At 45.8% G+C, this 27820-nt stretch overlaps 2 protein-coding genes across 2 annotated transcripts in view; one reads left to right on the plus strand and one right to left on the minus strand.

Moving 5' to 3' along the window:
- The window catches only part of vkorc1l1 (vitamin K epoxide reductase complex subunit 1 like 1), a 29861-nt gene extending 24721 nt beyond the window's left edge, over positions 1 to 5140 (plus strand). Inside the window, exon 3 of the mRNA XM_062959599.1 lies at positions 425 to 5140. Coding sequence (XP_062815669.1) covers positions 425 to 651 — 227 coding nt within the window. The 3' untranslated portion in view covers positions 652 to 5140. The remainder of the gene's footprint in view (positions 1 to 424) is intronic.
- On the minus strand, positions 5063 to 26752 carry gusb (glucuronidase beta). Its single transcript, XM_062959593.1, has 12 exons — positions 26364 to 26752; positions 23966 to 24154; positions 23714 to 23889; positions 20535 to 20677; positions 20224 to 20411; positions 17857 to 18009; positions 14623 to 14801; positions 10904 to 11050; positions 9953 to 10037; positions 9177 to 9353; positions 8960 to 9095; positions 5063 to 5701 (listed from the first exon to the last, which is right to left on the minus strand). Exons 1-12 carry the CDS (start codon positions 26595 to 26597, stop codon positions 5523 to 5525), a joined length of 1986 nt encoding a protein of 661 aa, XP_062815663.1. The 5' UTR covers positions 26598 to 26752; the 3' UTR covers positions 5063 to 5522.
- Positions 26753 to 27820: the final 1068 nt, after the last annotated feature.

Below are 27820 nucleotides of genomic sequence, written 5' to 3' on the forward strand. Positions count from 1 at the left end.
GCCAGATCCCAGTCATACCATTTCATTAAATCCTTTCATCACACAGACGTTGTGGGCCAACAGGAGAAGTGGTATTTGGGTGTGGCTTTCAACTGCATATGGTAAATGTTTTCTCCTATACTTTGTTCATTTTTCATTCCAAAACGTAATCTACTTTCTGGATAGCCCTCGTACTTCCTTCTGTGCTTCGCTCCCACGGAGCCTTCTCTCACATCGAACTCTTCAAAACGACACTTGCTTTGGTCCACTAACTGTATTATTCTGACAATTTTCAGGTTCCAATTTTCTTAGGATGTTGTCTCCAGCCTTGCCAGACCTTAATAGACCCGTAGCCAGATCCCAGTCATACCATTTCATTAAATTCTTTCATCACACCAACGGGAAGGCAGTAACGGCCTTGCCTTGCTCTCCTCCTTCCCTCCAGGTATGACGGCGAGCGCGGTGGCGGCCCTGGTCCTCATGACGTCCTCCATCGTCTCCGTCATAGGCTCCTTGTACCTGGCCTACATTCTGTACTTTGTGCTGAGGGAGTTCTGCATCGTCTGCATCCTCACCTACCTGCTGAACTTCCTCCTCCTCATCGTCAACTACAAACGACTAGTTTACTTGAACGAGGCGTGGAAGCGGCAGCTCCCGCCCAAGCAGGACTGAGGCGCGGGGGAGCTTCTTGAGGACTCCGTATCCGCGAGACTTCTTTCCACCCACCAAGGAAATTTAATTATTATCCGGATACGTTCCCTCCCTTGACTGAAGGACCGGCGACCCTTTTGAAGGGATTTTCCGAGCTGCGAACTCTCCACCCTTGACTTGTTTTTCCTCCCGAGGTTCTCCGGTTTGGGGTATGTAAATGTGGTTCTGGGTTCAGGGTGGGCCGCCGCCCGTGCCGGCTGTGTGCTAGACTTTATAGGTGCCGTTACGGGACCCTCGCCCTGTGTTTACATTGTGTGTCCGCGTATCCGGATCTTCCCCTCGTGATTCGGACGCCCATCCCGCTGAGAAGCAACTTGAAGAAGACGACGCAACATGGGGAGACTTTTCCTTGTTGTTGTTTTGTCAAACACGAGCCCGTTTTCTCCGGGAAGCTGGATACGGAGTTGACTAGCGGGGCGGGGAAACGGGCTACGACGGGACTCGGTCTGGTTTGCATGAAATTCCGTTCCGGGAAATGGTCCAGGGGTGGGAACCCAACGACCGCAGTCCAAACCTTTCCTCAAATAATTGGGAGGATTGGCTAGAATAACTATACACTGGATCCCGGAAACCCGGCCAAAGTGTAGGCAGGGGAACTGTGGCCCCGTTGTACGGTTTTTGCATGAATCCCCCCACTTAAGGAGGGGACCCTTCCCCCTTCGTTTTGGCTTGCAGGAAGGACACTCGCCGCAGATGATGCCTGTATAGAGGTGGAGCAGTTGGGGGGTCTCTCCTGCAGTCGTTGGGGTGAAACGGGGATCCACGGCCCTTCTTTGGGGTGAAACGGGGATCCACGGCCCTTCTTTGGGGTGAAACGGGGATCCACGGCCCTTCTTTGGGGTGAAACGGGGATCCACGGCCCTTCTTTGGGGTGAAACGGGGATCCACAGCCCTTCTTTGGGGTGAAACGGGGATCCACGGCCCTTCTTTGGGGTGAAACAGGGATCCACGGCCCTTCTTTGGGGTGAAACGGGGATCCACGGCCCTTCTTTGGGGTGAAACGGGGATCCACGGCCCTTCTTCGGGGCGAAACGGGGATCCTTGGCCGCCCTTCTTCGGGGTGAAACGGGGATCCATGGTCGCCCTTTCTTTCTGTCTCCTTCTCCCTGAAATGTTGATTGGGTTCGGCATTTTGTTCTTCCCCCCCCAGTGACCCCAAAAATGGCATCCTTGAGCAAATCACTGTGTTTTCCCTCCTCTTTCCCACTCGTTTCCCATTCCTACAGTGTTTTGGTTTTTCGTCGATTTAGAGAAGTGCCTTCTGTCTTAAACAAACCAAATAACGGGGGGTGATTGGAAACTGGCAGGCAGAAGAGTCCTTGGGCGCGGGAAGCAAACCTGGATGCTGGAAGGTTGTCACGATACCGACAAAGGTCCATAGATCCAAGAGAAGGACCCCAACCCTGCCTTCTTTCCCCCCATTATGATTCCCAAATGGCTTCTGTCCGTCATGTTTGTTATAGGTCTGGTGTCCCGGATTGGTAGTAGTAGTAGCCGTCGGAGCCAGAGAGCGAAGCTTCAATGAGAGAAGCTCCAGAGTGAAGGCTGCTAATGTGTGAGGCTCGATCTGAGAGAAGGCTCTGTGGGAGCGAAGCTTTGGTGAGAGAAGCTCCAGCGTGAAGGCTGCTAATGAATGATGTGAGAGAAGGCTGTGTGAGAGCGAAGCTCCGGTGAGAAGCTCCAGAGTGAAGGCTGCTAATGTGTGAAGCTCGATGTGAGAGAAGGCTCTGTGAGAGCGAAGCTTCAACTGAGAGAAGCTCCAGCGTGAAGGCTGCTAATGTGTGAAGCTTGATGTGAGAGAAGGCTCTGTGAGAGCGAAGCTTCAATAAGAAGCTTCTGCATGAAATCTGCAAATGTGTGAAGCTTGATGTGAGAGAAGGCTGTGTGAGAGCGAAGCTTCACTGAGAGAAGCTCCAGCGTGAAGGCTGCGAATGTGTGAAGCTCGATGTGAGAGAAGGCTCTGTGAGAGCGAAGCTTCAATAAGAAACTCCTGCATGAAATCTGCAAATGTGTGAAGCTTGATGTGAGAGAAGGCTCTGTGAGAGCGAAGCTTCAATAAGAAGCTTCTGCATGAAATCTGCAAATGTGTGAAGCTTGATGTGAGAGAAGGCTCTGTGAGAGCGAGACTTCACTGAGAGAAACTCCAGCATGAAGGCTGCGAATGTGTGAAGCTTGATGTGAGAGAAACCTGTGTGAGAGCGAAGCTTCGGTGAGAGAAGCTCCAGCGTGAAGTCTGCTAATGTGTGAAGCTCGATGTGAGAGAAGGCTCTGTGAGAGCGAAGCTTCAATAAGAAGCTCCTGCATGAAATCTGCAAATGTGTGAAGCTTGATGTGAGAGAAGGCTGTGTGAGAGCGAAGCTTCGGTGAGAAGCTTCTAATGTGTGAAGCTCGATCTGACAGAAGGCTCTGTGAGAGCGAAGCTGTTTGGTCCGTCCTCAATAGTCTTCTTTTCTCCCCCTTTTCAACTCTGTCTTTCCCTCGTGAGCCCTTGTTTCGTATTCGTCCTTTCAAGAGACCTCCACGAAGGCGCTCACAGGACTCCCTTGTGTTCGATTCAACATGTACCCAGCCATGTGGTATTATCTTGGGGTACCTTTTGCCCTTGCAGTATTTGGCCTGCCAAAATGAGAGAGGAGGAAAACTTGTATTATGAGTCCTGATCGTTCTTATATATATACATCTAAACCTTGTGTGTGTTGTCTCCGTCTGAAGATTTCTCCTCTCGTGTTGACTCAGAGTGCGGTTGTGAAGCTTATCCCGGCTTTTGTCATTAGGAAGGCCAGGAGTGTTGTCCTCGCCCTGCAAATAAACATGCAAATGATGGCAAAAACGTGGTTTCTTTGGTCTGCCTCTGAGGAGGTTCTGTTGTGATGAAGCTGAAGCTGCCATCTCTCCATTTCTCCATTCCTTGGGGTTGGACTTCCCCCCGAAAATCCCTTCTTGGAGGGACTTGGGAAGCTTCCTCGCACTACGGCGTCTACAATACAGTGGTTCCCACGCTTTGGTCCTCCAGTTGTTTGGACTTCAGCTCCCAGAAATCCCAACTCATGCAGATAAACAGTTTCACTCTCACAGAGCCTTCTCTCCTATTGAGCTTCACACTTTCACAGCCTTCACGCTGGAGCTTCTCTCACCGAGGCTTCGTTCTCACAGAGCCTTCTCTTCCATCGGGCTTCACACTTTCACAGCCTTCACGCTAGAGCTTCTCTCACCGAGGCTTCGCTCTCACAGAGCCTTCCCTCCCATCGGGCTTCACACTTTCACAGCCTTCACGCTGGAGCTTCTCTCACCGAGGCTTCGCTCTCACAGAGCCTTCTCTCCCATCAAGCTTCACACATTCGCAGCCTTCACTCTAGGGCTTCTCTCGCCAAAGCTTCGCTCTCACAGAGCCTTCTCTCCTATCAAACTTCACACTTTCGCAGCCTTCACACTGGAGCTTCTCTCACCGAGGCTTCGCTCTCACAGAGCCTTCTCTCCCATCGAGCTTCACACTTTCACAGCCTTCATGCTAGAGCTTCTCTCACCGAGGCTTCGCTCTCACAGAGCCTTCTCTCCCATCAAGCTTCACACATTCGCAGCCTTCACTCTAGGGCTTCTCTTGCCAAAGCTTCGCTCTGACAGAGCCTTCTCTCCTATCGAGCTTCACACTTTCGCAGCATTCACGCTGGAGCTTCTCTCACCGAGGCTTCGCTCTCACAGAGCCTTCTCTCCCATCGAGCTTCATACTTTCACACCCTTCACGGCTGGGGCTTCTCCTGCTGAAGCTTCGCTCTCACAGAGCCTTCTCTCACATCGAACTTCACACATTCGCAACCTTCACTCTGGGGCTTCTATCACCAAGGCTTCGCTCTCACAGAGCCTTCTCTCTCATCGAACTTACACAGGAGCTTCACACATTCGCTTTAGACACAGGAATCGTGGGAACTGAAGTCCAAAACACGTGGAGGACCGGAGCTTGGGAATCACTGGTATAGTCCAAAAATATTCAGGAAACTTATTGGATGATTTGACCCCCAAAATGTGATGGGAAATGGTTAGAAATCGACCAGTTTCCCCTCCCGGGTTAGGTTTGTGGCTTCTGATGCGCATCAACAAAACCGGGAACCAGAACTCAATATTACCCAGATATCAAGACAACAAAGTATTATTATTACCATTAAAACCAAACCCGTATTAAGCATGGTCTGAGTATTTGGTGTGTGTTCCGTCTTGTACGTCCCGACCCGACCCTTTTTTTTTTTTTGAGTTTTCCAAATTGGGAGTCATTCCATTTATTTTATTTTATTTTGTTGACGTTCTGACCATAATAGAGGCCGCGGCGTTTGGCGGAAGGGAGTTTGGGAAACCGGAAACAAAACAAAACAAATGTAAATAATGTAAGAATGTTTATTCGTTGCACATAAAGGTTTTTTTTTTTTTGGTATAAAAATAAATGTAGAAATTACCTGTGGAGGTCTTTGGCTTTCTCGCTCGGACGTTTTATCGTCGAGGAAATTCAAACGGATGCGCGATCGGAATGTGAAATGTGTAGGGACGATTTCGTGAAACTCCCAAATGCGGTCAGATATCCATCAATTAAAGATGGAAACTGGGCTCCAAAGTGTACTGGGTTGTGTCAATTAAACTGAGCTGTAAAGTACTTTAATACTGGGTTGTTGTGCGTTTTCCGGACTGCTTGGCCATGCCCCAGCAGCATTCTCTCCTGACGTTTCGCCCACATCTATGGCAGGCATCCTCAGAGGTTGTGAGGTCTGTTGGAAATATCTTTGTCGAGCTATGTTTGTACTCTTTGAGTTACCGTAACCGTTTGCTTCCGTATCACAACGAGTCGGTCAAAACCGTCTGAATTCTTGAGCAGACGGCAAGCAGACGTTGTCGTGTCTGGGCGGCCGGAGGCACGAGGATCCGTTGGCCAACGTCCAGTATCTCTCCTTCAGCAGAAAGGCGGCCGCTTTGGGTTGCCGTTGGCGGGTGAAAATCCCTTTCTTGTTGCCCAAAACGCGGGTCGTCCCTGTTCAAAACAGTTGGAAAAGGCTGTCATTAAATGTCGCCACTCGTCCGAGTGACGTTACAGAACGTTGTTGACGTTTCAGGTTTCGGACATAAGATATGTTTATTTATTGGTGGACCGAACACGTTACATTACTTTGTTGACGTTTCCCAACCCTGTTTTTCAAGTTTCGGGCAAGAGATATATTATTATATTTACTAGCTGTGCCCGGCCACGTGAAGTATGGTGGTATGGGAAATAAAATATTGAGGTCTTGGTGGTAGTTCAAAGGTTTTCCCTTGACATTAAGTCCATTAGGAATGGGTAATATAGCTGTGTGGAAGGGCCTTGAGTCTACACTGCCATATAATCCAGTTCAAATCAGATAATCTGTATTTTGTAGGCAGTGTGGAAGAGGCCTAAGTGAGGCCTAACTCTGCCTGTGCCCTGGGCTGAGTGGATTCCTAGGAGTCAAGATAATTCAGTTCAAAGCAGATAATATAAGGTTATAAATGGGTAATATAGCTGTGTGGAAGGGCCTTGAGTCTACACTGCCATATAATCCAGTTCAAATCAGATAATCTGTATTTTGTAGGCAGTGTGGAAGAGGCCTAAGTGAGGCCTAACTCTGCCTGTGCCCTGGGCTGAGTGGATTCCTAGGAGTCAAGATAATTCAGTTCAAAGCAGATAATATAAGGTTATAAATGGGTAATATAGCTGTGTGGAAGGGCCTTGAGTCTGCACTGCCATATAATCCAGTTAAAATCAGATAATCTGTATTTTGTAGGCAGTGTGGAAGAGGCCTAAGTGAGGCCTAACTCTGCCTGTGCCCTGGGCTGAGTGGATTCCTAGGAGTCAAGATAATTCAGTTCAAAGCAGATAATATAAGGTTATAAATGGGTTGTATAGCTGTGTGGAAGGGCCTTGAGTCTACACTGCCATATAATCCAGTTAAAATCAGATAATCTGTATTTTGTAGGCAGTGTGGAAGAGGCCTAAGTGAGGCCTAATTCTGCCTGTGCCCTGGGCTGAGTGGATTCCTAGGAGTCAAGATAATTCAGTTCAAAGCAGATAATATAAGGTTATAAATGGGTAATATAGCTGTGTGGAAGGGCCTTGAGTCTACACTGCCATATAATCCAGTTAAAATCAGATAATCTGTATTTTGTAGGCAGTGTGGAAGAGGCCTAAGTGAGGCCTAACTCTGCCTGTGCCCTGGGCTGAGTGGATTCCTAGGAGTCAAGATAATTCAGTTCAAAGCAGATAATATAAGGTTATAAACGGGTAATATAGCTGTGTGGAAGGGCCTTGAGTCTACACTGCCATATAATCCAGTTCAAATCAGATAATCTGTATTTTGTAGGCAGTGTGGAAGAGGCCTAAGTGAGGCCTAACTCTGCCTGTGCCCTGGGCTGAGTGGATTCCTAGGAGTCAAGATAATTCAGTTCAAAGCAGATAATATAAGGTTATAAATGGGTAATATAGCTGTGTGGAAGGGCCTTGAGTCTACACTGCCATATAATCCAGTTCAAATCAGATAATCTGTATTTTGTAGGCAGTGTGGAAGAGGCCTAAGTGAGGCCTAACTCTGCCTCTCCCCTGGACTGAGTGGATTCCTAGGAGTCAAGATAATTCAGTTCAAAGCAGATAATATAAGGTTATAAACGGGTAATATAGCTGTGTGGAAGGGCCTTGAGTCTACACTGCCATATAATCCAGTTCAAATCAGATAATCTGTATTTTGTAGGCAGTGTGGAAGAGGCCTAAGTGAGGCCTAACTCTGCCTGTGCCCTGGGCTGAGTGGATTCCTAGGAGTCAAGATAATTCAGTTCAAAGCAGATAATATAAGGTTATAAATGGGTAATATAGCTGTGTGGAAGGGCCTTGAGTCTACACTGCCATATAATCCAGTTAAAATCAGATAATCTGTATTTTGTAGGCAGTGTGGAAGAGGCCTAAGTGAGGCCTAATTCTGCCTGTCCCCTGGGCTGAGTGGGTTGCTAGGAGACCAAGTGGGCGGAGCTTAGCTTTCTAACTGGCAGCAATTGGATAAAAACAATTATTCCTCTCCCTCTAATTAGGACTTTATTTTTCTTTTCCTTTTGTTGTCATGAAGTTTGCAAAGTCAATCAGGGAGGGTATCTACATAGAGGTAGTGGAGTGTATTTTTCTCCGTCGTGGTCCTTGTGAAATACACACATATGGAAGAGCCCTTGTCTCTGTGTAGATGTTGCAATGAGCAAGTGTGGATATTGCAATGAGCAAGCTTGAGTAGCATTGAGTAGCCATGAAGTTTGCAAAGTCAATCAGGGAGGGTATCTACATCGAGGTAGTGAAGCAAGTATATATTTCTTTGTCGTGGTCTCTGTGAAATACGCACATATGGAAGGAAGAGCCCTTGTCTGTGTGTAGATGTTTGCAAATCTTGAGTAGCACTGAGTAGCCGTGAAGTTTGCAAAGTCACTCAGGGAGGGCATCTGCACAGAGGTAGTGAAGCAAGTGGAGTGTGTATATATCTGTGGAATTATGTTCAGGGTGGAAGGAAGGACACTTGGCTGTTGCTATTAGCAAACTTGAGTAGCATTGAGTAGCCACAAAGTTTGCAAAGTCAATCAGGGAGGGCGTCTACATAGAGGTAGTGAAGGAAGTGGAGTGTATATTTCTTTGTTGTGTTCTCTGTGAAACACGCACACACGTGAAGCAAGTGTGGATGTTGCAATGAGCAAGTTTGAGTAGCACTGAGTAGCCATGAAGTTTGCAAAGTCAATCAGGGAGGGTATCTGCACAGAGGTAGTGAAGCAAGTGGAGTGTGTATATATCTGTGGAATTATGTTCAGGATGGAAGGAAGGACACTTGTCTATGTGAAGTAAGTGTACGTGTTGGAATGAGCAAGCTCGATTAGAATTGAGTAGTCATGAAGCTTGCAAAGTCAATCAATGAGGGTATCTACATAGAGGTAGTCAAGCAAGTGGAGTAAATACTATATATATATACCAAGGTGGGAGGAAAGAACCAATGTATATTAAGTGTGAAGGGGGAAGTGTTAGCAAATTCAATCTGCAAGTATTAACATGTGAGTAACTAAGACGATTGAGTAGTCAACAGTGAGGGCATCTGCCTGGAAGTAGCCTGGGCTGTGTTCCCTTGGAGTGTTTATTTCCTGGAGACATCCTGCTCTGAATACGGATAGCCAGAACATCACCCAGAATACTACCCAGACACAGTGTAGTAGTAGTAGTAATAGTAGTAAATATGTTTCTAAAGAGATCGTTCCCTACCTTGGTCCGTCATGAAGTCAGCGAAATTCCAGATGAGTTCCCCAACCACGTATTCCTTCCGTTTTTGGTCCAGGACGTAGTGGTATTCCTTCAGCACGGCCGCCTGGTACTCCTCGGAGAACATGAGAGGAGGATCCTACGAGTAGAGCCACACGATTAGAAACTCAATCTCTATTTTCGGGACCCAGATCCCTCGTTCCCGCCCTCCGATACTCACGGCGTGGAGCCCGGCCACGGCGTCCGCCCCGTACTCGCTCTGGATGATGGGCTTCTGGTAGGCTTTGTACCAGTTCTCAAACTGGGAGTAGAGCTGCGGGCGGATGACTTCCAAGTGGCCGGGGTCGTGGTACCAAGAGAAGTAGCTGTTCACGCAGACAACGTCCACGTACGGTGCCTGCCGGCGGGCGAGAAAAGCAGGAGTTATTTCTGTCTTCATGATGAGCCCACTACTAACAGTTTACTATAGGCTTCTTGCAAGGATCTGAACCATTTTATTACAGCAGTAAAGCAGCTATTGTGCTCGAGTTGGGTGTGGTGATGAGCCCACTACTAACAATTTACTATAGGCTTTTTGCAAGGGTCTGAACCATTTTATTACAGCAGTAAAGGAGCTATTGTGGTCGAGTTGGGTGTGGTGATGAGCCCACTACTAACAATTTACTATAGGCTTTGTGCAAGGATCTGAACCATTTTATTACAGCAGTAAAGTAGCTATTGTGGTCGAGTTGGGTGTGGTGATGAGCCCACTACTAACAATTTACTATAGGCTTTGTGCAAGGATCTGAACCATTTTATTACAGCAGTAAACTAGCTATTGTGGTCGAGTTGGGTGTGGTGATGAGCCCACTACTAACAATTTACTATAGGCTTTTTGCAAGGATCTGAACCATTTTATTACAGCAGTAAATTAGGTGTTAGGGTTGAGTTGGGTGTGGTATCTGACTTCTGGAAAAAAGAAAACGTTAAGGTGGCCGGAAGTCCGAACCGGCTCACCCCTTGGTCGCGGTTGTAGGCGGCGTTGGAGACGTAGGTGACGGGGCGAGTGGGGTCCAGGGACTTCGTGTGGGAGATCACCGACCTGGGTGGGTATACAAGGGGTTGCAATTAATTCAGCGGGGAATCTCAGGTTGACCCAAGCAGTTTCAACACAACACAGTCTTCCTGATGTCCCTTGGGGTCCCTTCCAAGTCTAAGAGTGTAGTAATACTACTATTACTACTAGTAGTAATATAGTAACTATCTTCCTGAGTGGCAGAAGGAGGTTGGACTAGATGTCCATTGGGGTTCCTTCCAAGCGTAGGAGTCTACTAATAGTAGTAGTAATATCGTAACTTCCTGAGTGGCATAAGGGGGTTGGACTGGATGTCCCTTGGGGACCTTTCCAAGTCTAAAAGTGTAATAATAGTAGTGGTGGTGGTAGTAATAATATAGTAACTCTATCTGAGTGGCAGAAGGGGGTTGGACTGGATGTCCCTTGGGGACCTTTCCAAGTCTAAAAGTGTAATAATAGTAGTGGTGGTGGTAGTAATAATATAGTAACTCTATCTGAGTGGCAGAAGGGGGTTGGACTGGATGTTCCTTGCATCCCTTCCAAGTGTAGAAGTCTACTAATAGTAGTAGTGGTAGTAGCAGTAGTATTAGTAGTAATAATATAGTAACTAATATAGTAATAATATAGTAACTCTACCTGAGTGGCAGAAGGGGGTTGGACTGGATGTTCCTTGCATCCCTTCCAAGTGTAGGAGTCTACTAATAGTAGTAGTAATATAGTAACTTCCTGAGTGGCAGAAGGGGGTTGGACTGGATGTCCATTGGGGTCCCTTCCAAGTGTAGGAGTCTACTAATAGTACCAGTGGTAGTAGCAGTAGTACTAGTAATAATATAGTAACTATTTCCTGAGCGAAAATCGTGGCTCGAGCTCCCCGTCCTCCCAGCCAAACTCACTTGAAGTATTGTCCGGCCGGGGCCAACTCAGAGGCCGGCTCGTTGGCCACCGACCACATCACGACCGAGGGCCGGTTCTTGTCCCGCCGGACCAGCTCCTCCATCACAGTCAGGTGGTGCTGCAGCGTCCGGTTCCCAAAATTGGCACTGGGAAAGAGGCAGAGGGATAGCACGTGGTAGTTTCCCGTGATACGATTGGCTTGAAGCCCCTCTTCTCGAGCCATTACATTCATGGTAGTCATAATAGTAATGATATGCAATATTATTCCTACTATTCTTGTGTGTCAATAATAGTAACGATATACAACAATACTCATAGGAGCAAAACCTAGAAGGGATACAAGCCTACTATATTGTTGTTGTTGTTGTTACCTGTCCTTCATGCCCACGGCAGGACTCACGTTGATAACAATGCCATTACACTAATAGTAGCCATAATAGTAATGATATGCAATGATATTATTCCTATTATTATTGTGTGTCATTAATAGTAGTAATAGTAATGATATACAATACCCATAGAAGCGAAACCCAGAAGGGATACATGCCTACTATATTGTTATTGTTGTTGTTACCTGTCCTTCATGCCCACGGTGGGACACTCGTCGATGACAATGCCATTACACTAATCGTAGCCATAATAGTAATGATATACAACAATACTCATAGGAGCGAAATCCAGAAGGGATACATACCTACTATATTGTTGCTGTTGTTGTTGTTGTTGTTACCTGTCCTTCATGTCCATGGCGGGACACTCGTCGATGATGACAATGCCATTACACCAATAGTAGCCATAATAGTAATATAGTAATATAATATAGTAATATAATATGTTGTTGTTGTTGTTGTTGTTGTTGTTACCTGTCCTTCATGCCCACGGCAAGACACTCGTTGATGACAATGCCATTACACTAATAGTAGCCATAATAGTAATATAGTAATAGTAATATAATATAATAGTAATATAATATAATATATTGTTGTTGTTGTTGTTACCTGTCCTTCATGCCCACGGCGGGACACTCGTCGATGAGGAGAATGCCATTACACTAATAGTAGCCATAATAGTAATGATATGCAATGATATTATTCCTATTATTATTGTGTGTCAGTAATGATATACAACAATACCCATAGGAGCAAAACCTAGAAGGGGTACATGCCTACTATATTGTTGTTGTTGTTACCTGTCCTTCATGCCCACGGCGGGACACTCGTCAATGACAATACCATTACACTAATAGTAGCCATAATAGTAATATAGTATAGTAATATAATATAGTAATAGTAATATAATAGTAATAGAATATATTGTTGTTGTTACCTGTCCTTCATGCCCACGGCGGGACACTCGTCGACGACAATGCCATTACACTAATAGTAGCCATAATAGTAATGATATACAATGATATTCCTATTATTATTGTGTGTCATTAATAATAGTAATAGTAATGATATACAATACCCATAGGAGCGAAACCCAGAAGGGATACATGCCTACTATATTGTTGTTGATGTTGTTGTTACCTGTCCTTCATGCCCACGGCGGGACACTCGTCGATGCCGACAATGCCATTACACTAATAGTAGCCATAATAGTAATGATATGCAATGATATTATTCCTATTATTGTGTGTCAATAATAGTAATGATATACAACAATACTCATAGGAGCAAAACCTAGAAGGGATACATGCCTACTATATTGTTGTTGTTACCTGTCCTCATGCCCACAGTGGGACACTCGTCGATGACAATGCCATTACACTAATAGTAGCCATAATAGTAATGATATACAATACCCATAGGAGCGAAACCCAGAAGGGATACATGCCTACTATGTTGTTGTTGTTGTTACCTGTTCTTCATGCCCACGGCGGGACACTCGTCAATGACAATGCCATTACAATAATAGTAGCCATAATAGTAATGATATGCAATGATATTATTCCTATTATTATTGTGTGTCAGTAATGACATACAACAATACCCATAGGAGCAAAACCTAGAAGGGATACATGCCTACTATATTGTTGTTGTTGGTGTTTTTACCTTCATGCCCACGGCAGGACACTCGTCGATGACAATGCCATTACACTAATAGCAGCCATAATAGTAATATAGTAATAGTAATATAATATAGTAATATTAATATAATAGTAATATAATATATTGTTGTTGTTGTTGTTACCTGTCCTTCATGCCCACGGCGGAACACTCGTCGATGCCGACAATGCCATTACACTAATAGTAGCCATAATAGTAATGATATGCAATGATATTATTCTATTATTATTGTGTGTCAATAATAGCAATGATAAACAACAATACTCATAGGAGCAAAACCTAGAAGGGATACATGCCTACTATATTGTTGTTGTTGTTGTTACCTGTCCTTCATGCCCACGGCGGGGCACTCGTCGATGCCGACAATGCCATTACACTAATAGTAGCCATAATAGTAATATAGTATAATAATATAGTAATAGTAATATAATATTATAGTAATATAATATATTGTTGTTGTTGTTGTTGTTGTTGTTACCTGTCCTTCATGCCCATTGCGGGACACTCGTCGATGACAATGCCATTACACTCATAGTAGCCATAATAGTAATATAGTAATAGTAATATAATATAATAGTAATATAATATATTGTTGTTGTTGTTACCTGTCCTTCATGCCCACGGCGGGACACTCGTCGATGCTGACAATGCCATTACACTAATAGTAGCCATGATAGTAATATAGTATAATAATATAGTAATAGTAATATAATATAATAGTAATATAATATATTGTTGTTGTTGTTGTAGTTGTTACCTGTCCTTCATGCCCATGGCGGGACACTCGTCGATGACAATGCCATTACACTCATAGTAGCCATAATAGTAATATAGTAATAGTAATATAATATAATAGTAATATAATATATTGTTGTTGTTGTTACCTGTCCTTCATGCCCACGGCGGGACACTCATCGATGCCGACAATGCCATTAACTAATAGTAGCCATAATAGTAATATAGTAATAGTAATATAATATAGTAATAGTAATATAATAGCAATATAATATATTGTTGTTGTTGTTGTTGTTGTTGTTACCTGTCCTTCATGCCCACAGCGGGACACTCGTTGATGACAATGCCATTACACTAATAGTAGCCATTATAGTAATATAGTAATAGTAATATAGTAATATAATATAATAGTAATATATTGTTGTTGTTGTTGTTGTTACCTGTCCTTCATGCCCACGGCGGGACACTCGTTGATGACAATGCCATTACACTAATAGTAGCCACAATAGTAATGATATGGAATGATATTATTCCTATTATTATTGTGTGTCAATAATAGTAATAATATACAACAATACTCATAGGAGCAAAACCTAGAAGGGATACATGCCTACTATATTGTTGTTGTTGTTACCTGTCCCTCATGCCCACAGCGGGACACTCGTTGATGACAATGCCATTACACTAATAGTAGCCATTATAGTAATATAGTAATAGTAATATAGTAATAGTAATATAATATAATAGTAATATAATATATTGTTGTTGTTGTTGTTACCTGTCCTTCATGCCCACGGCGGGACACTCGTCGAAGACGACAATGCCATTACACTAATAGTAGCCATAATAGTAATATAGTAATAGTAATATAATATAATAGTAATATAATATATTGTTGTTGTTGTTGTTGTTACCTGTCCCTCATGCCCACGGCGGGACACTCGTCGATGACGACAATGCCGTAAGCGTCGCAAAGGTCCATGATCTCCTCCGCGTAGGGATAGTGGCTGGTGCGGAAGGAGTTGGCGCCCAACCAGCGTAGTAAGTGGAAGTCCTTCACCAGCAGGGCCCAGTCCAGCCCTTTGCCCCGGATCTGGATATAGTAGAACCACAAATAGCATTATATTCCAACTAGCTGTGCCCAGCCACGCGTTGCTGTGGTGTCTGGTGGTGTTGGTGAGAAATTGTTGAGGTAGTGGTGGTATTGAATGTCTGTTGTATGGTTGTCTTTATGTTTAGTATGCATTTGGTTGTTTGAGTACTGTGATAGAGGGGGTCTATATCCCTGTGTAGTATTGTATAGTATTTATACGTTGTCCATGTGTTGTGAATGCTTGGATTGTGTCCTGCTGCATAGTAGAAAGGGTTGGGCTGGATGGCCCTTAGGGGTCTCTCTAAACTCTTGGATTCTATGCTTCTATTATTATTATTATTATTATTATTATTATTATTATTATTATTATTATCTTCATCATCATTATTATGTAGAGGCTGGGTGGCCATCTGTTGGGAGTGCTTGGATTGTGTCCTCCTGCATGGTAGAAGGAAGTTGATCTGGATGATCCTTAGGGGTCACTCCAAACCTTAGGATTGTATGATGTTGTTATTATTATTATTATTATTATTATTATTATTATTATTATTATTATGTAGAGGCTGGATGGCCATCTATCAGGAGTGCTTGGATTGTGTCCTCCTGCGTGGTAGAAGGAAGTTGATCTGGATGATCCTTAGGGGTCACTCCAAACCTTAGGATTGTATGATGATGTTTATTATTATTATTATTAGTAGTAGTAGTAGTAGTAGTATTGAGAGGCTGGGTGGCCATCTGTCAGGAGTGCTTGGATTGTGTCCTCCTGCGTGGTAGAAGGAAGTTGATCTGGATGATCCTTAGGGGTCACTCCAAACCTTAGGATTGTATGATGTTGTTATTATTATTATTGTTATTATTATTATTATTATTATTATTATGTAGAGGCTGGATGGCCATCTATCAGGAGTGCTTGGATTGTGTCCTCCTGCGTGGTAGAAGGAAGTTGATCTGGATGATCCTTAGGGGTCACTCCAAACCTTAGGATTGTATGATGTTGTTATTATTATTATTGTTATTATTATTATTATTATGTAGAGGCTGGATGGCCATCTATCAGGAGTGCTTGGATTGTGTCCTCCTGCGTGGTAGAAGGAAGTTGATCTGGATGATCCTTAGGGGTCACTCCAAACCTTAGGATTGTATGATGATGTTTATTATCATAGAATCATAGAATAGTAGAGTTGGAAGAGACCTCAAGGGCCATCTAGTCCAACCCCCCGCTAAGAAGCAGGAAATCGCATTCAAAGCACCCCCGACAGATGGCCATCCAGCCTCTGCTTAAAAGCCTCCAAGGAAGGAGCCTCCACCACGGCCCCGGGGAGAGAGTTCCACTGCCGAACAGCCCTTCTCACAGTGAGGAAGTTCTTCCTGATGTTCAGGTGGAATCTCCTTTCCTGTAGTTTGAAGCCATTGTTCCGTGTCCTAGTCTGCAGGGCAGCAGAAAATAAGCTTGCTCCCTCCTCCCTATGACTTCCCCTCACATATTTGTACATGGCTATCATGTCTCCTCTCAGCCTTCTCTTCTGCAGGCTAAACATGCCCAGCTCTTTAAGCCGCTCCTCATAGGGCTTGTTCTCCAGACCCTTAATCATTTGAGTCGCCCTCCTCTGGACGCTTTCTAGCTTGTCAGCATCTCCCTTCATCTGCGGTGCCCAAAACTGGACACAGTATTCCAGGTGTGGTCTGACCAAGGCAGAATAGAGGGGGAGCAAGACTTCCCTGGATCTAGACGTTATTCCCCTATTGATGCAGGCCAATAATTATTATTATTATTAGTAGTAGTAGTAGTAGTAGTATTGAGAGGCTGGGTGGCCATCTGTCAGGAGTGCTTGGATTGTGTCCTCCTGCGTGGTAGAAGGAAGTTGATCTGGATGATCCTTAGGGGTCACTCCAAACCTTAGGATTGTATGATGATGTTTATTATTATTATTATTAGTAGTAGTAGTAGTAGTAGTATTGAGAGGCTGGGTGGCCATCTATCAGGAGTGCTTGGATTGTGTCCTCCTGCGTGGTAGAAGGAAGTTGATCTGGATGATCCTTAGGGGTCTCTCCAAACCTTAGGATTGTATGATTATGTTTATTATTATTATTATTATTATTATTATTAGTAGTAGTAGTAGTAGTAGTAGTATTGAGAGGCTGGGTGGCCATCTGTCGGGAGTGCTTGGATTGTGTCCTCCTGCGTGGTAGAAGGAAGTTGATCTGGATGATCCTTAGGGGTCTCTCCAAACCTTAGGATTGTATGTTGTTGTTGTTATTAGTAGTAGTAGTATTAGTATTGAGAGGCTGGGTGGCCATCTGTTGGGAGTGCTTGGATTGTGTCCGGCATGGCAGAATTGGGTTGGACTGGATAAGTGAGACTCTACTGTATATTTCTAATCTTATATTATCTGTTTAGAACTGGATTATCTGAGGCTCCTTCTACACAGCTGTAGTGAATTATCTGGCAGTGTAGTGTGGACTCAAGATAATCCAGTTCAAAGCAGATAATATAAGATTCTAAATAGGTTATATAGCTGTGTGGAAGGGCCTTGAGTCTACACTGCCATATAATCCAGTTCAAATCTGATAATCTGTGGAAGAGGCCTAAGTGAGGCCTAACTCTGCCTGTCCCCTGGGCTGAGTAGGTTGCTAGTGGGTGGAGCTTAGCCTTCAAACTGGCAGCCATTGGATAAAAACAATTATTCCTCTCCCTTTAATTAGGACTTTATTTTTCTTTTCTTTTTGTTGTATCAACCTAGAGCCGTGGTTGATGGGTTGTGTTGTCAAATTTCGAGGTTGGGGGGCCTGTAGTTTTGTTCGGCGCCCTGACACCATTACTCTTTTATATATATAGATATATTGATATTATAGGATGTAAATATATTATAATAGATGTATTATAATCGCAAATGGTATTATATTCTAATTATATATGAATATACTAATAATATGGTATTATGGGCTGAATGCATCCCACTGAAAACGGATTAAAGAACACTTTAAGGTTCAGGAAGTATTCGTGGCACTACAGAAGAGATACAAATGGGATGTGAGTTCATATGATATAGCTCACGTCGGCGTCTTCGTGCTTGTTGACCCCGTGGAAGTAGAAGGGCTTCCCGTTGATCAGAAACTGGTTCGGAGTGACGTTGACAGTGCGGAAGCCCACCGGCTGGGTGTAGACGTCTTCCACGACGAAGCCGTCCACTTCGGCAGAGACCACTACCTGTGGGGAAGGAAGACCATTTGTTTTGTATTTCCAGAATAGATCTCATGATCTCCGATCTTATGACATCTCCGGACACAGAGCAAGCGCTGACAAAGAACAGATGTCAGCCATAAAACTTCAATTACACTCTGGAATGTGAGAGCCCCTATCTAAATGGGCTACAGAGAAGATTCTGGTATTCCGTACAATAAACCTGTTTGAATCTGCCCAGCGTATGTCTTGATGCTTTCTTCTTGGGGAAGACTGGAAGAAGACAACCTCACAATTTGTATGGAATACCAGAATCTTCTCTGTAGCCCATTTATATAGGGGCTCTCACATGCCAGAGGGTAATTGAGGTTTTATGGCTGGCATCTGTTCTTTGTCAGCGCTTGCTCTGTGTCTGGAGATGTCATAAGATCGGAGATCATGACAGACGCTTACCTTCAGGTGTTCATTTCCAGAATAGATCTCAAGGACGCTGTCATGATCTCCGATTATTCTATGATTCTATGATCTTATGACATCTCCGGACATAGAGCAAGCGCTGACAAAGAACATGCCAGCCATAAAACAGGCCAGCCAAAAAACCTCAATGACCCTCTGGTATGTGAGAGCCCCTATCTAAATGCGCTACAGAGAAGATTCTGGTATTCCGTACAATAAACCTGTTTGAATCTGCCCAGCGTATGTCTTGATGCTTTCTTCTTGGGGAAGACTGGAAGAAGACAACCTCACAATTTGTATGGAATACCAGAATCTTCTCTGTAGCCCATTTATATAGGGGCTCTCACATGCCAGAGGGTAATTGAGGTTTTATGGCTGGCATCTGTTCTTTGTCAGCGCTTGCTCTGTGTCTGGAGATGTCATAAGATCGGAGATCATGACAGACGCTTACCTTCAGGTGTTCATTTCCAGAATAGATCTCAAGGACGCTGTCATGATCTCCGATTATTCTATGATTCTATGATCTTATGACATCTCCGGACATAGAGCAAGCGCTGACAAAGAACATGCCAGCCATAAAACAGGCCAGCCAAAAAACCTCAATGACCCTCTGGTATGTGAGAGCCCCTATCTAAATGGGCTACAGAGAAGATTCTGGTATTCCGTACAATAAACCTGTTTGAATCTGCCCAGCGTATGTCTTGATGCTTTCTTCTTGGGGAAGACTGGAAGAAGAGAACCTCACAATTTGTATGGAATACCAGAATCTTCTCTGTAGCCCATTTATATAGGGGCTCTCACATGCCAGAGGGTAATTGAGGTTTTATGGCTGGCATCTGTTCTTTGTCAGCGCTTGCTCTGTGTCTGGAGATGTCATAAGATTGGAGATCATGACAGACGCTTACCTTCAGGTGTTCATTTCCAAAATAGATCTCAAGGACGCTGTCATGATCTCCGATTATTCTATGATTCTATGATCTTATGACATCTCCGGACATAGAGCAAGCGCTGACAAAGAACATGCCAGCCATAAAACAGGCCAGCCAAAAAACCTCAATTACCCTCTGGTATGTGAGAGCCCCTATCTAAATGCGCTACAGAGAAGATTCTGGTATTCCGTACAATAAACCTGTTTGAATCTGCCCAGCGTATGTCTTGATGCTTTCTTCTTGGGGAAGACTGGAAGAAGAGAACCTCACAATTTGTATGGAATACCAGAATCTTCTCTGTAGCCCATTTATATAGGGGCTCTCACATACCAGAGGGTAATTGAGGTTTTATGGCTGGCATCTGTTCTTTGTCAGCGCTTGCTCTGTGTCCGGAGATGTCATAAGATCGGAGATCATGACAGACGCTTACCTTCAGGTGTTCAATTCCAGAATAGATCTCAAGGACGCTGTCATGATCTCCGATCTTATGACATCTCCAGACACAGAGCAAGCGCTGACAAAGAACATGCCAGCCATAAAACGGGCCAGCCAAAAAACCTCAATGACCCTCTGGTATATGAGAGCCCCTCTATAAATGGGCTACAGAGAAGATTCTGGTATTCTGTACAATAAAAATCTGTTGGAATCTGCCCAGCGTGTGTCTTGATGCTTTCTTCTTGGGGAAGACTGGAAGAAGCACAACTGGAAGAAGAGAACCTCACAATTTGTACGGAATACCAGAATCTTCTCTGTAGCCTATTTATATAGGGGCTCTCACATACCAGAGGGTAATTGAGGTGTGTATGGACCTCGTAAAGAATCCTGCTTCAACCCCAGGACGGAGGTGTCCCGTTACCTTGAGTTGGTACAGGTACCCGGGCTGCTCGTGCATCAGGTACGGCCACCAAGGGGTCACGCCGGACACCTTCAGCTCCCCGTTTGAGCCGTTCCCGGCAGCCACCACGTTGCCCTCCGCGTCGGCCAAAGTCAGGGCCACGGAGAAGCGGGAGGACCCTTGTACCGACACCTCGTACCGCAGCAGACCTGTCCCAGAAAGGAGCGAAAACAATGTGGTTGACCGCTTGGTTGTCTTCGCCCCTGACACAACTATAGTCCGCCCCCCTGAACCCCGGTTGTGCTCGACATCGTGGAATTCCCCAGACTTGCCGACGCTCCCAGCCAAGTCGGTGGTGAGGGTGAGGTCGTCCACGTAGGCCGCGGGGGTGGTGTAGAGCAGGACCGGGCGGTGGATCCCGGCGTAGTTGAAGAAGTCGAAGCGCGTGTTCTGGACAAAGTAGCCCTTGGGGTACCTGGGAGACAACACGTTGTTGAAGGAATTGTAAATAAGGACTTCCTCCTTTCCTCCTTGGTCGCCGGCATTTTCGAGACTTCTTCTTTATTATGGTGATTAGCAGGACCTAATTTCTCTACTTACAACTCTAACTTGATTTCGAACTGCTTAGGGAAACAGCGAGATGGGTTTGACGGTCGGGTGCTCACCCCGACCGAGCTCCGAACTGGCCACCTTCCGGTTGGCAGATCTTATTCCCGCTGGCAATGTACTTGTCATGATCTCCGATCTTTGACATCTCCAGACCAAGCGCTGACAAAGAACAGATGCCAGCCATAAAACCTCAATGACCCTCGGGTATGACAGCCCCTATATAAACAGGCCAAAGAGAAGCTTCTGGTATTCTGTACAATAAAAGCTGTTGGAATCTACCAGCGTGTGTCTTGGTGCTTCCTTCTGTGGAAGACTTACCCACAGCACAACTGGAAGAAGAGAACCTAACAATCCATAAAACCTCAATTACCCTCTGGTATGTGAGAGCCCCTATATAAACGGGCCAAAGAGAAGGTTCTGGTATTCTGTACAATAAAACCTGTTGGAATCTACCAGCGTGTGTCTTGGTGCTTCCTTCTGTGGAAGACTTACCCACAGCACAACTGGAAGAAGAGAACCTAACAATCCATAAAACCTCAATGCCCCTCTGGTATGTGAGAGCCCCTATATAAATGGGCCAAAGAGAAGGTTCTGGTATTCTGTACAATAAAACCTGTTGGAATCTACCAGCGTGTGTCTTGGTGCTTCCTTCTGTGGAAGACTTACCCACAGCACAACTGGAAGAAGAGAACCTTACAGTACCGGAATCGCTGGGGTGTTGTTGTGTGGTTTTCTGGACTGTGTTATTATTATTATTATTATTATTATTATTATTATTAGCAATCAAGGGCTGATGAACCCCACTCGGGCTTTATGGTCAGGTGCTCACCCCGACCTGGCCACTTTCCGGTCGGTAGATCTTATTACTGCTATTTACCAGAATCGCTGGGGTGTTGTGTGGTTTTCTGGATTGTATTATTATTATTATTATTATTAGCAATCAAGGGCTGATGAACCCCACCTGGACTTAACGGTCAGATGCTCAACCTACCGAGCTCCGACCTGGCCACTTTCCGGTTGGTAAATCTTATTACCGCTGGTGATTTACCGGAATCGCTGGGGTGTTGTTGTGTGGTTTTCTGGACAGTGTTGTTGTTATTATTATTAGCAATCAAGGGCTGATGAACCCCACCCGGGCTTAACGGTCAGCTGCTCACCGCGACCGAGCTCTGACCTGGCCACCTGCCATGATCTCCCATCTTTGACATCTCCGGTCAAGCTGACAAGAAACAGATGCCAGCCATAAAACAGGCCAGCCATAAAACTTCAATTGCCCTCTGGTATGTGAGAGCCCCTATATAAGTGGGCCAAAGAAGGTTCTGGTATTCGGTACAATAAAAATCTGTTGGAATCTACCAGTGTGTCTTGGTGCTTTTTCCGGCGGAAGACTGACCCACAGCGCAGCTGGGAGAAGAGAACCCGACAATTTGTACCGAATACCAGAACCTTCTCTTTGGCCCACTTATATAGGGGCTCTCACATACCAGAGGGTAATTGAGGTTTTATGGATTGTTAGATTCTCTTCTCCCAGTTGTGCTGTGGGTAAGTCTTCCCCAGAAGAAAGCGCCAAGACACACGATGGTAGATTCCAACAGGTTTTATTGTACCGAATACCAGAACCTTCTCTTTGGCCCATTTATATAGGGGCTTTCACATACCAGAGGGTAATTGAAGGTTTATGGCTGGCCTGTTTTATGGCTGGCATCTGTTCCTTGTCAGCCGACCGGAGATGTCAAAGATTGGAGATCATGACACCACTTCCGCTCGGCAGATCTTATTACCGCTGGAATCGCTGGGGTGTTGTTGTGTGGTTTTCTGGACTATGTTGTTATTATTATTATTATTATTATTATTATTATTATTATTATTAGCAATCAAGGGCTGATGAACCCCACCCGGGCTCAACGGTCAGGTGCTCACCCCGACCGAGCTCCGACCTGGCCACCTTCTGGTCGGCAGATCTTATTACCACTGGTGATTTACCGGAATCGTTGGAGTGTTGTTATGTGGTTTTCTGGACTGTGTTATTATAATTATTATTAGCAATCAAGGGCTGATGAACCCTACTTGGGCTTAACGGTCAGGTGCTCACCCCGACCGAGCTCCGACCTGGCCACCTGTCATGATCTCCAATCTTTGACATCTCTGGTCGGCTGACAAAGAACAGATGCCAGCCATAAAACGGGCCAGCCATAAAACTTCAATTACCCTCTGGTATGTGAGAGCCCCTATATAAGTGGGCCAAAGAGAAGGTTCTGGTATTCGGTACAATAAAAATCTGTTGGAATCTACCAGCGTGTGTCTTGGTGCTTTTTCCGGCGGAAGACTGACCCACAGCGCAGCTGGGAGAAGAGAACCCGACAATTTGTACCAAATACCAAAACCTTCTCATTGGCCCACTTATATAGGGGCTCTCACATACCAGAGGATCATTGAAGTTTTATGGATTGTTAGGTTCTCTTCTCCCAGTTGTGCTGTGGGTCAGTCTTCCACTAGAAGAAAGCACCAAGACACACGCTGATAGATTCCAACAGGTTTTATTGTACAGAATACCAGAACCTTCTCTTTGGCCTATTTATATAGGGGCTCTCACATACCAGAGGGTAATTGAAGTTTTATGGCTGGCATCTGTTCCTTGTCAGCCGACCGGAGATGTCAAAGATTGGAGATCATGACACCACCTTCCTCTCGGCAGATCTGATTACCACTGGCGATTTACCAGAATCGCTGGTGTGTTGTTGTGTGGTTGTCTGGACTATGTTATTATAATAATAATAATAATTATTATAATTATTTATTAGCAATCAAGGGCTGATGAACCCTACTCGGGCTTAACGGTCAGGTGCTCACCCCGACCGTTAAGGACGTGTTCAGAGTTGTTTTGGGTGGTCCCCGTACTCACCGCTCCCGGTCCGTCATGTACTGGATGGTCCCCGGGGGGAGCGTTTCGGGCGTCAGGGTGTTGTTGAGGGCGAGGGTGACGCGGGTGGGCTCTCCGGGGACGAGGAGGCGGCCGATCTCGGCCTCGAAGGGGAGGTGTCCGCCCGCGTGCTCGGCCACCCGCACGCCGTTGACCCACTGCAGAACGAGAAACGTGGTCAAATCGCGGAACACCTTGGGGGAGACGGGACACGATTCGGGGGCGTCTACTCACCACGATGGCGTGATAGTGGGCGCTTCCCACCCGGAGGACGACCCGCGTGGGGGCCTCGGGCAGGGCCCAGCGGGTGGGGGGCAGGAACTCCTTCTCGTACCAGACCCACCCCACGTAGCGCCTCAGCTCCGGGTCTTGCGTGATCTCGTTGAAGCTGGCCGGCACCGGCATCTCCGTCACCGGACCCGACTGCAAAGGGTTACAAATAATAACAACAATAAAAAATAATAACAACAACATTTTTTTGCAAGGAAGTGTGTGGGCGAAACGTCAGGAGAGAATGCTTCTCGGGACATGGCCAGACAGCCTGGTCTTCCAGGCTGTCTGGCCATGTCCCGAGAAGCATTCTCTCCTGACGTTTCGCCCACACACTTCCTTGCAAACAAAAAAAAGCCCAACGGAAAGGAAGAGCTTCCTCCTTTTGCCAGCGTTAAGAAATGTTGAGTCAGGCCTTTCTTGCGCTTCCCCTTTTTCCACCCGAATTTATTCAAAAAAGGAGAACAAATCAGTCGAGAGGAAAAAAATTGTCTTACATTCTATATATATATATATATATATATATATATATATATATATATAAAAGGGTAATGGCGTTTCGGCCTCGGACAAAACAACAAAACGACACGTCTCAGAAACACTAAACTTAGCAGCCCAACCCCTCATCCATGCCTGTACGTTCAGACAACAAAAAGAAAAGAAAAATAAAGTCCTAATTAGAGGGAGAGAAATAATTGTTTTTATCCAGTTGCTGCCAGTTAGAAGGCTAAGCTCCATCAGGGGAAAACCTTTACCTTAACTACCACCAATACCTCAATACTTTATTTCCCATACCAACGTACTTCGCCACAGCAACGCGTGGCTGGGCACAGCTAGTATTATTATATTACTATTATATGCCTGGCTTTGAATGGCTGCCTGGTGTGTATTATTTTTGTATTATATATTTTTATATTGTTATTATTTATTATAATATTATATTATTTTATATTATTATATTACGATTATCTTTTACATTTTATTATTATATGGAGGTCCTGCCTGCCTTGGAATGGGTGCCTGGTGTGTATTATTATTTTATTATGACACAGCAAACAAGATAGATATGCTGGGTTTCGTAGGGTTGTTATTATTATTATTATTATTATTATCGTATTATTATTATCATTATACTATTGGTGTCTTTGAGTCTTCTCTAGGAGGGGAAAGTGGATCATTATTATTATTGGTATCTTTGAGTTCCTTCTAGGAGAGTAAGGTGGTATATTATTATTATTATTATTATTATTATTGTATGACACAGCAAACAAGACAGATATACTGGATTTCGTATCACAAAACCACAAGTCGAACACTTCCCAAGTGTCTAGGACTGTGTGATGTATTATTATTATTATTATTATTATTGTATGACACAGCAAACAGGATAGATATGCTGGATTTCGTATCACAAAATCACTAGTCCAGCACTTCCCAAGTGTCTAGGACTGTGTGATGTATTATTATTATTATTATTATTATTATTATTATTATTATTATTATTATTATTGTATGACACAGCAAACAGGATAGACATGCTGGATTTCATATCACAAAACCACAAGTCGAACACTTCCCAAGTGTCTAGGACTGTGTGATGTATTTTTGGATGATGCTGCAGATCCCAGTTGGGTGGCCTTTTGCAGTTGGCAGATCGTGATTTTGTCAATGTCTATTGTTTCCAAATGCTGGCTGAGATCTTTTGGCACGGCAGCCAATGTGCCGATCACCACCGGGACCACCTGCACTGGTTTCTGCCAGAGTCTTTGCAGTTCAGTCTTGAGGTCCTGAGAGCGGCTGAGTTTTTCCTGTTGTTTTTCATCACCTGGGATGGCGACATCCATGATCCAAACCTTTTTCTTTTCCACAACTGTGATGTCTGGTGTGTTGTGTTCCAGAACTTTGTCAGTCTGGGTTTGGAAGTCCCACAGTATCTTTGCGTGCTCATTTTCCAAGACTTTTGCAGGTTTGTGATCCCACCAGTTCTTGGCTGCTGGCAGGTGGGACTTGAGGCATAAGTTCCAATGGATCATTTGGGCCACATGGTTGTGCCTCTGTTTGTAGTCTGTCTGTGCAATTTTCTTACAGCAGCTGAGGATATGATCCATGGTTTCGTCGGTTTCCTTGCACAGTCTGCATTTTGGGTCATCAGCTGATTTTTCGATCTTGGCCTTGATTGCATTTGTTCTGATGGCTTGCTCCTGGGCTGCAAGGATCAGGCCTTCTGTCTATTATTATTATTATTATTATTATTATTATTATTATTATTATTATTATTGTGTGGAGGTGCTGCCTGGCTTGGACTGGGTGCCTGGTGTGTATTATTATTATGGTTGTGCTGTTGTGGTGGTTGCTGTCTTACCTTGCGGAGGGGCTGGAGGAACCACTCCTGGAGGAACCCGGCCTCCCTCGTGGGGCTCCAGTCCGGGCGGAAGCTCCACAGGCCGCCCAGCTCCCTCCTCTCCCGCGACGGAGTCTCCCGCGGATAGAGCATCCCGCCCGCCAAGGCCCCCGCCGCGCCCATCAGCCCCGGAAACAGGAGCAGCACCCACAGGCCCGCCGCCATGGCTGCCCCTTGCGCCAGGATCAGGGACATTGAGCCCGATGACGCCACGCCCCCTCCCTCCTACGCCCAATCGGTGGCTCCCGTCTCTCCGTCACGTGCCTCTCACGCCACGCCCACCCCTTCTCCACCCAATCAGCGTCGCCCCTGTCCCCCTCACTTGCCTCTCACGCCACGCCCACCCCTTCTCCGCCCAATCAGCGTCGCCCCTGTCCCCCTCACTTGCCTCTCACGCCACGCCCACCCCTTCTCCGCCCAATCGGTGCCGCCCCTCTCCCCCTCACGTGCCTCCCACGCCACGCCCACCCCTCCTCCGCCCAATCGGTGCCGCCCCTCTCCCCCTCACGTTGCTCCCAAGCCACGCCCACCCCTCCTCCGCCCAATCGGCCGCCTCTGTCCCCCTCACTTGCCTCTCACGCCACGCCCACCCTTCCTCCGCCCAATCAGCGACGCTCCTCTCCCCCTCACTTGCCTCTCACGCCACGCCCACCCCTTCTCTGCCCAATCAGCGACGCTCCTCTCCCCCTCACTTGCCTCTCACGCCACGCCCACCCCTTCTCTGCCCAATCAGCGACGCTCCTCTCCCCCTCACTTGCCTCTCACGCCACGCCCACCCCTTCTCCGCCCAATCGGTGCCGCCCCTCTCCCCCTCACGTGCCTCCCACGCCACGCCCACCCCTCCTCCGCCCAATCGGTGCCGCCCCTCTCCCCCTCACGTTGCTCCCAAGCCACGCCCACCCCTCCTCCGCCCAATCGGCCGCCTCTGTCCCCCTCACTTGCCTCTCACGCCACGCCCACCCTTCCTCCGCCCAATCAGCGACGCTCCTCTCCCCCTCACTTGCCTCTCACGCCACGCCCACCCTTCCTCCGCCCAATCAGCGACGCTCCTCTCCCCCTCACTTGCCTCTCACGCCACGCCCACCCCTTTTCTGCCCAATCAGCGACGCTCCTCTCCCCCTCACTTGCCTCTCACGCCACGCCCACCCCTTCTCCACCCAATCAGCGTCGCCCCTGCCCCCCTCACGTGCCTCCTCTCACGCCACGCCCACCCCGGAAGTCAGCCAGAGCCAGGAGACAGCCCACGTGCTTGCTTCCTCCTGTTAGAGAGGGCGTCCTGCCTCTGGATTTGCATGGCTGCCTGGTGTGTATTATTATTATTATTATTACTACAGTAGAGTCTCACTTATCCAACGTTCTGGATTATCCAACGCATTTTTGTAGTCAATGTTTTCAAATATATATATATACACACACAT

This window comes from Anolis carolinensis, unplaced genomic scaffold (assembly GCF_035594765.1).
Source record: "Anolis carolinensis isolate JA03-04 unplaced genomic scaffold, rAnoCar3.1.pri scaffold_7, whole genome shotgun sequence".
Taxonomy (NCBI): Eukaryota; Metazoa; Chordata; class Lepidosauria; order Squamata; family Dactyloidae; genus Anolis; species Anolis carolinensis.